The sequence below is a fragment of the Setaria viridis genome, chromosome 9 (genome assembly GCF_005286985.2).
Source record: "Setaria viridis chromosome 9, Setaria_viridis_v4.0, whole genome shotgun sequence".
Lineage (NCBI taxonomy): Eukaryota > Viridiplantae > Streptophyta > Magnoliopsida > Poales > Poaceae > Setaria > Setaria viridis.
Genome location: NC_048271.2, coordinates 18561168 through 18573812, shown reverse-complemented (window position 1 = coordinate 18573812; position 12645 = coordinate 18561168). Strand labels below are relative to the sequence as shown.

General features: G+C 40.1%; 1 protein-coding gene across 4 annotated transcripts; it reads left to right on the top strand.

The window, feature by feature from the left end:
• Positions 1 to 1678: 1678 nt before the first annotated feature.
• Positions 1679 to 12243, top strand: LOC117839172 (ABC transporter G family member 25). 4 transcript variants are annotated; one of them, XM_034719445.2, is made up of 15 exons: positions 1679 to 1994; positions 2107 to 2183; positions 4754 to 5008; positions 5360 to 5423; positions 5529 to 5672; positions 5762 to 5796; positions 6539 to 6612; positions 7102 to 7706; positions 8290 to 8586; positions 8912 to 9358; positions 9432 to 9580; positions 10411 to 10700; positions 10779 to 10903; positions 11679 to 11834; positions 11934 to 12243. In XM_034719445.2, the coding sequence occupies exons 1-14, from the start codon at positions 1738 to 1740 to the stop codon at positions 11830 to 11832; spliced, it is 2973 nt and encodes a 990-aa protein (XP_034575336.1). In that variant the 5' UTR covers positions 1679 to 1737; the 3' UTR covers positions 11833 to 11834; positions 11934 to 12243. The 4 variants fall into 4 exon arrangements, with proteins under 4 accessions (XP_034575336.1, XP_034575340.1, XP_072146810.1 ...); XM_034719449.2 differs by lacking the exons at positions 1679 to 1994; positions 2107 to 2183 and adding an exon at positions 4133 to 4322; XM_072290709.1 differs by lacking the exons at positions 1679 to 1994; positions 2107 to 2183 and adding an exon at positions 4439 to 4529.
• The last annotated feature ends 402 nt before the right edge of the window (positions 12244 to 12645 follow it).

Sequence of the window (12645 nt, the reverse complement as noted above, 5' to 3'; positions counted from 1 at the left end):
GTTCCGGCACGAGGCGCCGCCGGCGTGCGTGCATTTGGGCGCCGGACGGGCGATCGCTGATCAAGTGATCAACATTCAGCACGTCTGCAGTCTGCTCCTCACGCGGGAGTTGAAATGGTTTAACGATTCGCAGTGCGTGCTCATCTGGGTGGGCCGTGCGGGGGCAACGACACTCTGGGTGGCACGGGAGCATACGCTGGGTCGTGTGAGCGGCTTTGGCTGGGCTGGGCTGTCCGGCTTTTCCCTGGTTTTTCAGTACCTTTTCCATCCCAACTCGTTTAATGACCCGTGTCCAAAAAAAAACTCGTTCAATGACCCCAACTCCATTGAAAACCATTATCCTGTGGCGACTAACTTGATTAAGAAACTTCACCGAACGTGACTCTTTCTCCCTTGTTTATCAAAGTTCGTAGTACGTACTCAAGATGTTAACTGGACCCACATACAGCTAAAAACGCTTGTGCAACAAGGACTGGGACACGCACTTCAAATAGACTTTAATATATTATATAAGCACGTAGTGTGTCCTGATGAGTCTATTCTTATATGTATACAGAACTTGTTTGGCGCAACTTCAATTTTAAAAAAATTTAAGTTGTTTAAGTTTTTTTAAATACATAGATTTTGTTATGTATCTAAGCATAACTTATACCTAGGTGCATAGCAAAATCATGTATTTAAAAAAGTTAAAATAACCTACGAAGGGGGTACAAGTTTGAAAAAGTTAAAATAACCTACCGACGAGCGAGTACGATTTTACCGTTGAAAACATTTAAATGAGTAAAAAATATGGACGGCTGCGCAATATGGCCATGGCTCCATTTTATATGCTGGAGGCTGCGCTTCGTGTGTACACAAGCCGATAATCAACGGTGATTAGTTTTCTAATAGAACAGTTTAGGAGATTAGTTATACAAGGCAGCAAACTAACAACTGTACATTATACTCTGGTTTTAAAATACGGCGTTTAAAACGAGCTAATAATTAGATTATCTTAAATGTCATATGTTTGAGGTAGAAAACCAAGCCATTTCTGACCGTACATTTGAACTGGCGGCAGGAAAATATTTAGGGACCATTAAAAAGTTAAGCAGTTTCCCAACTGATAATTAGCTTGCGACAGGCAAATTCTTCCAAGTATTCCCTGGTCGGAGAGAGTACAATGCTAACATTTCTGCAAATTTATTTTGTTTCAAATCATATGGTACGGTTGAGCAATCTTTTTTTTTTTGGAGGATATGGTTAAGCAATCTGAACTCTGAATAAAACCAAACAGTTCGAAACTCTATTAAAACCCACTAGGTTGGTTAAGAAACTTGCAGGGAATGTGCCTTTTTCTTTTGTTTCGTTTCACTCCTGATCGAGGCTGCTGACTGAGACCGTGAGACGCGAACACCGTTGAAAACACACGTGCCCCGCCGCTCTAAAAAACCATTTCCGTGATCTCCTGAATCCTTCCTCGGATTGCAAAGAAGCGAAGTCAAAATGAAATTAAAGACTGTGAAATCAGTACTGCCTCAGGTAAGCTTTTGTCACCGCCCGAAATTTCGTGTCGAGGCGCTCATTCTGACCGTGTCCGACACAGGCCCGGTCTCTGCCTAAACACCGACACGTACGTCGTGGCAAGAAGCTGACCGGCTATATACGCGGGGTCCATTCCTCCCCCCCACTTCTGGTTATTCCGAGATGATCGATCGATTGCGCCGTGGTCGTTGTTGACCCGAGGCGGCCACCACCATGCGCGCCCTCATCCTCATCCTCCTCGCCGCCGCCGCCGCGCTGCTCGTGGCGCTGCCCCGCGCGGCGCGATGCCAGCAGCTGCCGCCGGCGCCGCCCGTGCCGCTGGACCGCGCGCCGCCGCCGCTCGCGCAGGTGCTCGATGGCGCACCGCCGCTGCCGGCCGTGCAGCAGGACCTCGATGGCGACCTCCGGCGCCTCACCGGCGAGCTCACCGACCAGCTGCAGAAGAAGTTCGGCTTCTGCATGGCCGACGTGTACGTTGTCGCCTGAGCTCCCACCGCCGTTTCAATATTCGAGTCGATCGATAAAAAGTAGTAACTGTTTTGTATGCTGCTGCTGGTTTACCTTGCGCTTGATGATCATCAGGAAGAAGGATCTGAACCAGACGTTCAACTTCAACTCGGACCTGAGCTTCGCCTCCGAATGCATGGAGCAAACTAGAGGTGAGTCCACAGCAGCTCAGATTAATTCAGGATTCAGCTGCGGTTTGCTGAACTAACGGTTCAGTTAGGTTGCTTTCGACGATCGGCACGAATACCTGTGCGTAAATTCAGCATCATTTTTGTCACGCTCTTGGTTTGGAACCCAAAAATACCTGTTGCTTTTGACAATCAAGACGAATACCTGAGCTCAATCCACGACACGAAAACTAGTTACTCTATTCATAAGGCGTATTTTATTTTGAAAAAAGTTAGCTTTTCAAACTTTAACAAAAAAAACAGTCAAATTGCATAATGCTCAGAGTATAAAAGTTGTATCAATAGATTTATATTCAAATTACTCTGAAGATGATGTTGATTTTGTAGCCACAGATAATATAATGGAAGAGAATTCTTTTTCACAGATATTCTCATCCTAAGATAGCCTTACAATGATGGACTTATATACCGAAAAGATCTCATCTTTTGACCCTTGCGCCTGCAGCATGTCAGTTCAAGCGGTAATTGACTATGGTACAAGTGTTCGTACAACCATAGAGGATTAGAAAGTTTTCTCGATAGATATGAAGGCCGAAAATAAAATTCATTGTTTTCTGAAACGAGCGGTACGCTCAGTTATCACAATGTTTTTTAATTTTTTTTACCAAATTTAAAATTTAAAATTATAGGCACATATGTTTCGGTTAGCAGAACATAATGCTGCTCGTTTTTTAGCGACCGACAAGTGGGACCAGCCGGCGACCGAAAACAAACCGCCAAAACAAACGGCTAAGAGCGACTCCAAAGAGTACTCAAACAAATTCTTCCCCAAAACTATATATTGGGGGTTCCTCTAAAAAAATTTCCTCCAAAAACATATCAATCCACAGTAGATCGCTAATAAATTGCTCCCAATATTTCAAAACAGGCCACGTCATCGTATTGGGTCCATCAGAAGGGATGCGCGGGAGTGCGGGAATCAGGATTGGGGGAGGAACACCAACGCTAAAATATACGCGGTGGCTGGCTGTTTTTTAGCGTCGCTAAAAAATTGGGGAAGGTTTGGGTGGACTGTTGGAGTTCGTTTTTTCTCATTTTCTCCCTAAAAAGATATTGGGGGTAAGATTAGCAGCTTTTTGAAGTTGCTCTAGGAGCCAAAACAAACAGCTAACAGCAACTCCAACAGAGTTACTATTTGACTCTCCCAAATTAAAATTTAGTAAGTCATTAAGAAAATCATGGTCCAACAGAGTTGCTATCTGGCTCTCCAGCTCATCCGACCTGCCAAACTTGGCAAGCCAATTTGCCTTTCCAAAGTGTGAATGCCGCATGAAGTAATTGTCAGAATGAAGAGTGTAAAATGAAGAGATTGTTGTAGTGTGGGTGAAGAGTGTAAATTTTTAAAGAGGAAACTGGGGGGTGTTTGGAAGATAGGAACTAAACTTTAGCCCTGTCACATCGAATGTTCAGATGCTAATTAGGAGGACTAAATATGAGCTAATTACAAAACTAATAGCACAACCCCTAGGCTAAATCACGAGACGAATCTATTAAGCCTAATTAATCCATCATTAGCGAATAGTTACTGTAGCACCATATTGTCAAATTATGGACTAATTAGGCTTAATAGATTTGTCTCGCGATTTAGCCTAGGGGTTGTGTAATTAGTTTAGATTTAATACTCCTAATTAGTGTTCAAACATTCGATATGACGGGAACTAAAATTTAGTCCTCTCCTCCCGAACACCTCCTAGCTGTTGGGATTTCAAGTAACGAACAGCCTGATACAGAGACGAATCCAACTTAGATGGCCTGTCAGCCGGCTTATCAGCCACCAAACAGTACTTTCCTCTCACAACAAATCAGCCGTTTCAACTTTTCAGCCGGCTTATAAGCTCAACTTTTCAGCCGGAATATAAGGTGAAGCGAACCGGGCCCAGAGTTAGATAGAGCTATAACCGAACACGACGTCACCCACTTCCAAGTTCCCAACTTCCAAGTTGCCTCGAAATGACGCCTCCGCATCCTCTAGCGGCAGCCTCGCCGCCCGCTCGAGGGCGCCGCCGGCGCCGCTGGCGCCGCCATCCCGTCCGTCCCCCTCCCGCGCCGCGTGGCGTCCATGGTCGAGAGCATGGGCGTCGCGGGTGCTGCTCACGTGCTGCGGTATGCTCCGACCGAACCACCGATCCCCTCCCCTACATTCGCACCACCGCAACCGGCCGCTTTGCTAAGTTGTTTCTGTTATCAGTAAACCCTCGAATCGTTCCGCGAACGCGGATTCGCCAATTCGTTTTATGTCCTGTAGAGAGCGGAGGCGCATCTTCGTTTGGTGGAGAGTGGAGACTAAGGGGATTTTGGTGATCTGGGAATGTATGTTGTTAGTTTCGAATTTTTGTATGTTTAGATATGCTGGAGATGCCTATGCCTATTGCTAGCGTTTTTTTTTTCAATTCAATGGACCCTACATTTTCTGATTGGGTACTGCAATGTTTTCAGTTTTCACTAGAGACAGGGTTAAAGTAATGGATTCCACATTATAATCCTTGAAGAAAATGTACCATGATTATATTCAGTGAAAGTGTTTGTCTGTGCAGGGAACATGGCTGCAATGCTGTGCAATAAAGCTGAAGTGGAGGTGTATATCAAAAGCTTGGCTAGCACTAGCAGTCGTAGCAGCGCCAGGGTAAGTAGTAACTGCAATCGAAACTCATGGGCGCTTGGGTGCCAGCCCGGTTGGGCTTGCATGTTGGGTGGTGAGTCATCTGACGAATCAGTTCCATCAAGAGCAGTGAACTGCAGGCCATGTTGTCCGGGTTTCTTCTGCCCCCTTGGTCTGACCTGCATGATACGTAAGTTTTCTTCAAACAAACTCAGCCTGCCAGCCAAGCATACTCAACTTATTTTGCATGAAACAAATGGTACTATATTATGGGAGACCCTATGAATTTGAACATTTCTTACTTTTGAGGAAAGTTCTAATATGCAAAAAGTAAGTCCTTTATTTGTTTTGATGCATTAAGTTAATATATTCACAATTAAAAATGAAGAAAACACTTTAGTTGAGAGTACAAGTGACAAAAAAAAACTTGTTCCTTTTCTCAAGGGTATGCTTTTTTTCCTGTACTTAAATTACCCCTCTTGTTTTGGCATTCACGGTTGTTTCTGCTTACCTCCAAATTCGCTCTCAACTTTTTTTTCAGCTTGTCCTTTGGGTGCTTACTGTCCTCTTGGGACATTGAATATCACTACTGGCCTTTGTGATCCGTAAGATAAATTTTCATTTTCAACACTTTATTTGCCTTTTTAATATTGTTCATAATTATTGCTCAGCACTTGAATTTCATTTCTTTCTTTCTGAAAATATACCAGGTATTTTTACCAAATAACTCCAGGAACGAACACTGCATGCGGTACTGCAGATTCTTGGGCTGATATTGTTAGAACTAATGATGTCTTCTGCCCTCCAGGGCACTACTGTCCAACCACAACCCAGAAACACAACTGTAGCAGTGGGTAATGTTTCTTTCTTGTATGCCATCATCCACAATTTATTGTGATATGTTGTTCTGTTGCTAATTGTTATTTGCTTTGTATGTATGCAGGTACTACTGCCGAAAAGGTTCCACTGATGAAAAGAGTATGCATATCTTTTTTTTGAATAATCGTCATTGAGATGCAATTATTTAGATCTATTAGTTGCCTAGTAACTGGTTCCCTTAGTTCAAACTTATGATCTTTTAAGTCTCATTTATTGTTCCAACACTTAAATACTTTTTTAGAGCAGGGTGGGTGCCTGAAATCCTAACCAATGGTTTGCAGTTCCGCTAAATGTAAAAATCGCACCAGTTTTGTGGTTTATTTGACTTTTTGACTAAATGTTGCATAGTCCAGACAGCAATTCTGTCAAAAAACGTAAGGCCCCGTTTGGATCATTGGAATTGAATTCCATCCTAATAATCATAATTTAGACACAAATTAATTAAGCTAATATAATTGTATGTGGAATATAGTTGTATATTATAGTTGGTGATATGGGAGAGATACTTGTATGCTGCACTTCTACTATAGAGAAGCGAGTCTAAGAGCGTGCTATAAGAATTGAATTCCATCTAATAACCATAATCTATAGAATCAATTTCCATCTCCCACCCCATGAATTTAAGATAGGCTTATATCTAAACTTTGGAAAGTTGTGGAATGCCACATTCCAACATAAATTAGCCTACTCCATTAAATAGATTCCAATTCCTTGGACCCAAACGGGGCCTAACAGGAAATGATGTTGCAATACTTTGTGCAGACTGCAGGGATCTAGAGTTTTCATATCTAATCTATTGAATTTGTTTATGGATATTTAGTAATGGCACATAAATTTGCAGAGTGCTTTTGGAAGAACACTTGCAAGGATAATGAAATAAAAGAAGATTTGACTTTATATGGCTTCATATTAATGGTAAGTTGGCATATTGACCAATTTCTTTTGTCATTTCTTTTCTTGTCTTTGAGTGTTGTAAAATCTAAGACTTACAAAATTGATATGTTCACCCCAATCCCAATGGAATATGCAAAACTGGTGCTTTAGAACTTAAACTCTTACTGGAATACTGTTGGGATTTCTGTAAATCAGCCACTGAAGAAGAAGAAGAAATAAAGCAAAGCTGCTATTCCATTCCTTCTCGATTCACATTACAAACACTCCCATACCCTTGTATTATATGGGAAGCAGATCGTCACTTTTGCTAAATACAACCAATATCCTCTCACCTGCTACATTTTTTTTTTTGGGGGGGGGGGGGGGTTACAGGATCTTTTCAGTGTAATGGTTGGATATGTAATATATCTTTGTAAAATATTTATCTAAATTGTTGCCAAAGATGTTGGCCTCATTATTTAGTTATGTTTTTTAATAAAATTCCTCTTGTACTTCTGATCTTCTTTGCAGGCTATCTTGAGCTTTGTTTTGCTACTGGTGTACAACTGCTCTGGCCTATTTATTACAATTCAAGTAAAAATTTCATCTAGAGCTCGTAAAAAGGCTGCAAAAAAGGAAAATAAATCAGCCGCAGCACGTGAAAGATGGAAATTAGCAAAAGAACTTGTGCTACGGCATGAGGTAGAAATGCCTGGGTCTATCAATACACCTGAGAAATCAGCTAGAGCTATGAAGATAAACAATGATAAATTAACATTCTCTGGAGTGGTGTCTCTAGCTACTGAAGATAGACCACAAAGGCCAATGCTTGAAGTGGCTTTCAGAGGTCTAACACTATCGATTGGAAAAAAGAAACTTCTGCAATGTGTTACAGGAAAACTTTCACCAGGCAGGGTAACAGCTATCATGGGCCCTTCTGGAGCTGGAAAGACTACTTTTCTGAATGCTGTGTTAGGTAAAACGTCAGGGTATAAGAAGGATGGGATAGTCCTTATAAATGGGATACCTGGATTAATGCAGTCATATAAGAAGATCATTGGTTTTGTGCCACAAGATGATATTGTCCACGGGAACCTGACTGTCGAGGAAAACCTGTGGTTTAGTTCATGTTGCAGGTATTTGATACATCTCAGGCACAAAGTTTAATCACTTTCCTAGTCTATTCTTTTCTCTTCCACTAAACTACTTTTACAAGCCTTTATCAAATAAGTTATTACTTCTGCAGTGCCAAGTTGCACAAATATGGGTTTAATTATTTCCCCCTGTAACGGAACTTTTAACTTGTAATAGGAAACGATGAAATAGCATTTCAGACATATCAACAGAGAGAGACATACTGATGTGCATGCTGTTATAATATCAATTCTCGTGGCTGCTCCATGCAACGTGTCAAACATAATGCTTATTTGTTTTTAGATATATCATAATTTGATTTTTTTTAAATAAAGGGTTATGATTTATATTTTAATTTTATTTTTCCATTTCCTGTCTTCAGATACCTGAAGTAGCGTTAGCTCTTAGCTTTAATCTATTATTTATTTGTCTAGATGATGACCTGAACAGCCTTGTGTGTTTGCTATGTATGTATAAAAAAGCAGCAATGGAGTTGACCCCAATAATCCTTTTCTTGACGTTCCTGATTTTATCTTCATAAAGTAAATGGTTTATTATAACAATCAGTATTGTTTTGTGGAATAGGTTAAGCAAAGGCATGTCAAGATCACATAAGGTTCGAGTTCTTGAACGGGTTATTGAATCATTAGGGCTTCAAGAAATCAGAAATTCCCTTGTTGGGACAGTGGAGAAACGGGGTATTTCTGGAGGACAAAGGAAGCGTGTAAACGTTGGGATTGAAATGGTTATGGAGCCATCTCTTCTGATATTAGACGAGCCAACTACAGGCTTAGACAGTGCTTCCTCTCAGCTACTTCTAAGGGCTCTTCGACATGAAGCACTTGAAGGTGTAAATGTTTGTGCAGTGGTTCACCAACCAAGGTATCTCATAAACGTTTAATCATCAATTTGTACCCTTTTTTGATGAATTTATGCCCTTCAATTAAAATTGACTTCGCTTACAAGCAAAGTTTTCTAATGAATATCTAGCATCCATTGATCAATGGGCCTGAAAGCTTGCATTCCTTTTCTAAGATCACCTATTAGTTGGTGTTAAAACCTTGTGAAAGAATTCATGCACATGCATTTTAGTGCTCAACAAATGCATGTGATTGACTATCCAAAAAGGGCTAATCATTAATTTTCACACTTCTTTTTTTTTACTTTATTGACATATAAGCTTGACACTCGTTAATGTTTTACACAGCTATACTTTGTTCAACATGTTTGACGACTTTGTCCTTTTGGCAAGAGGTGGCCTTATTGCTTATCATGGGCCTGTAAGTGAAGTTGAAATATACTTCGCAGGCCTGGGGATCAAGGTGCCAGACCGTGAGAATCCTCCAGACTATTTCATTGACATTTTAGAGGGAATAGTAAAAACTAAAATGAGGGGAAATGTGACTCCTAAACACTTGCCACTCCTTTGGATGCTACATAATGGCTATGAAGTTCCAAATGATTTTCAAAAGGACCTTGAGAATATCAATACAATTCGTGAGTTATATACTGTTCGGTCCATTTCTAGCGAACGGTCTTTGGCAGAACAGTCAGAGAGTACAGATTCTGTGCACCATAATGTGAGACAATCAAATAAATTACTGGAAAGGAAAACACCTGGTGTTTTTGCACAATATGGATACTATTTGGGGAGGTAAATTATTTTTGTTGACATTTCCTGCATGCTGTGTGAGTCAGTCTGTAATTATACTGTCAAAATGTTTCAGGGTAGCAAAGCAACGGCTGCGTGAATCTACACAACAGGCTGCTGATTACATAATATTGTGTATTGCTGGAATATGCATTGGGACAATTGCTAGAGTTCGAGATGATTCATTTGGTTCAGATTCTTATGGATATACCATAATGGCAGTTTGTAAGTCAGCATCTTTTGCTTTTCCAAATTATTAAATTTACATAAACTATCAAAGAAACAAAAAAACCTTGTAGTAAATATAATGATATAATGTACATAGCTAAGTTAACCTTGTACATAGCTAAGTTATGATATAATGTATATAATTGAGCTGCAATGAAATTACCAAGAGCTTTTAGTAAATATAAACTAATTTCTGTCACAGGTATTAATCTTCATCATAATTACGCTTCTATAGTTTAAATGAAAAATATATATATCTCCTCCAGTTGCATCTTTTCTTGGCATATTTACTTGGGGTGGTTGGAGAGTGAAGATGTTGTTGAAGTTAAATTTACCTTTAACAGATTATTAACACTACGTTTTGTTCAGTATGGAGTAGTTGTGGTCCAAAAATGGTTTTCCCTTAGCACATATTGCAATGCGCTAAAAGATGAACTATAAGATATGTATATTTCATGAGCTGATAGTGGCTATAACACTTTAAAATGCACTCTCTTAGGATACACAAGCACAAGCGAAAATAAGACAAAAATAATACCCTTTTGCCCCCTTGGCTGTGTATATCTTTAGTGATTTATTCTTTCCTTTCCCATATGTGCTTCTCTTCACTTTCTGTAGCTATAACAACTTCAATTAGCAATACACAAATCCCAACCAGCTCATGTTCATGACTGTGCACTGTTTGACAATGGAAATCCTATGTAAGTCTTAATTCATTCAGTTACAGAAAGTTTTAGCAAAATTTAACTTTATTTTTTGCAATTGTAAGATAAACATGTAACAGACTAACAGTAACATTTTAACTAACGTTAATGTGTTTGTTGCAGCTCTGTTATGCCAGCTTGCGGCGTTGCGGTCATTTTCACCCGAAAAGTTGCAATATTGGAGGGAGAGAGAATCTGGCATGAGCTCTCTAGCTTACTTTCTCGCAAGAGATACTATGGATCATTTCAATACTGCCGTTAAGCCAATAATCTTCCTCTCAACATTTTATTTCTTCAACAACCCACGGTCAACTCTTAGAGACAATTATTTGGTTTTGCTGGCACTAATTTATTGTGTAACCGGTATAGGTTACACTTTTGCTATTTGGTTTGAGCTTGGATTAGCTCAGCTGGTTAGTAAGGCATCTTCAAATTTTTTTTTAACATGATATATGACTGTAGAAGGTGGCTAATGAACTATACTGTTGCAGTGTTCTGCAATAGTGCCTGTTGTGCTGGTCCTCGTGGGCACTAAACCAGACCTTCCGCGGGTTATAAAAGAATTGAGCTATCCGAAGTGGGCTCTAGAAGCTTTCATCATTGCAGGAGCAAAAGAGTTAGTATTCTGTTTCTTTAATCAGCAGTCATCAAGTAATTATAGAACTTGTTTATGGTGTTATTAACTACTCCCTCCATCCCAAATTACTATTCGTTTTAGCTTTTGTAGATACATGGCTTTTGCTATGTATGTAGACATAGCATGTATATAGGTGCATAACAAAAGTTACGAATCTAGAAAAACCAAGACGAATAGTAATTTGGGATGGAGGGCGTACATTTGTGTGTAGCACATTTTTTATGTGCTGGAAAACTATTATAAACAAGCAAAAAATGGAGAAACCTCACTATTGAAAGAAACTACTCCCTCCGTCCCAAATTATAGGTTGTTTTGGCTTTTCTAGATGCATAGATATTATTATGCATCTAGACATAGGGTATATCTAAGTGCATAACAAAATCTATGAATCTAATAAAGCCAAAACGACCTATAATTTGGAATGGAGGGAGTAGCTATGAACCACTTCTTTCAGCTAGAAGATCTAATGTTTCATACTTGAGGTGTTATGGCCTATTTTGCCTCAACTATTATTGTTGTATAACCTGAAATTATCGAACTAATTCTGAAAGTGCCTTTTGGTGTTTCAGATTATGAATATTTATTGGTGAAACTATTTGGTTTTACTGTTTCTAGAGTAAACAAATTATTAAATTGCACTACCTTTTTTGACCTCTTATGATTTTCTCACTCGACCACCTGCACTCATGTCTCTTAACTTGTATGAGCACGTCAAGCTGTTCCATCATTTGCCTAATGCATTATCGCCCTTCAGGTATTCAGGTGTGTGGCTGATCACTAGATGTGGAGCCTTGCTTAAAGGTGGCTTTGATATCAACGATTTTGGTCTTTGCATCACCATTATTATGCTTTATGGTGTGCTCTTCCGGCTTATTTCATTCGTTAGTCTGTTGAAGATGAAAAAATAGATGTAAGTGTACTTGTGCCATTGGTTTTTTCCACACCCCATGTGTGTTGCTACTACATATTTTAGCGACAATTTCATATTCTAAACACGTGCGTTGTGCAGGCCTTGCCATCTTATGGACTAGAGAGATAAAGACAAGTGTTCGCTTATTATGCTCACTGTTTACCTTCCCTGGCCTCGAGCCCTACCTGCGAGCTGTGGAGGCGCTTTGTTCTTTGTATATAGATACGGTATGAAAGAAGGCTATCGCGCAGGAAGCTGCACACTAGCGCGAAACAGATGAGATATGTACAAATTTAGGACCACCGTCTTGTCCACAAGGCCGTTAGAATGAAATACCGAACAATAATTTTTTGAATGTATGTACAGACACAATTCTTTTATACATTGAAATTTATATTTGCATTCTCAATATTCGAAATTCACTTGAATGTGCTATATTTTGGGCCTGAGTCCTGTAATATTCTATAATAGAATGTAAGGACGTAGGGATTTCTACGTAAATAGAGTATCATATTTCCATATTTCCATAGGCTCGACCCTTCTCATAATAAAAAGGAAAAAGTCCAACTATTGCCTTGGTTTCAACCATCAAATTCCAAAACTAGGAATCTTTGACCACCCGACTGTCCGTTCATATTTGACCATCTAGCGGTTTTGATTGCTGGTTTCGCTGATGTGAATGATACATGGCAGTGGAACCCACACGTCAATATTATCTACTTCCCCCTCCCCCTCTCTCTCCCTTTCTTGCGGACGTGTGGGAGGCGGTCGGCGTCACAGCTGATGGGGGGCCCTAGAGTAGCGCCGCGGC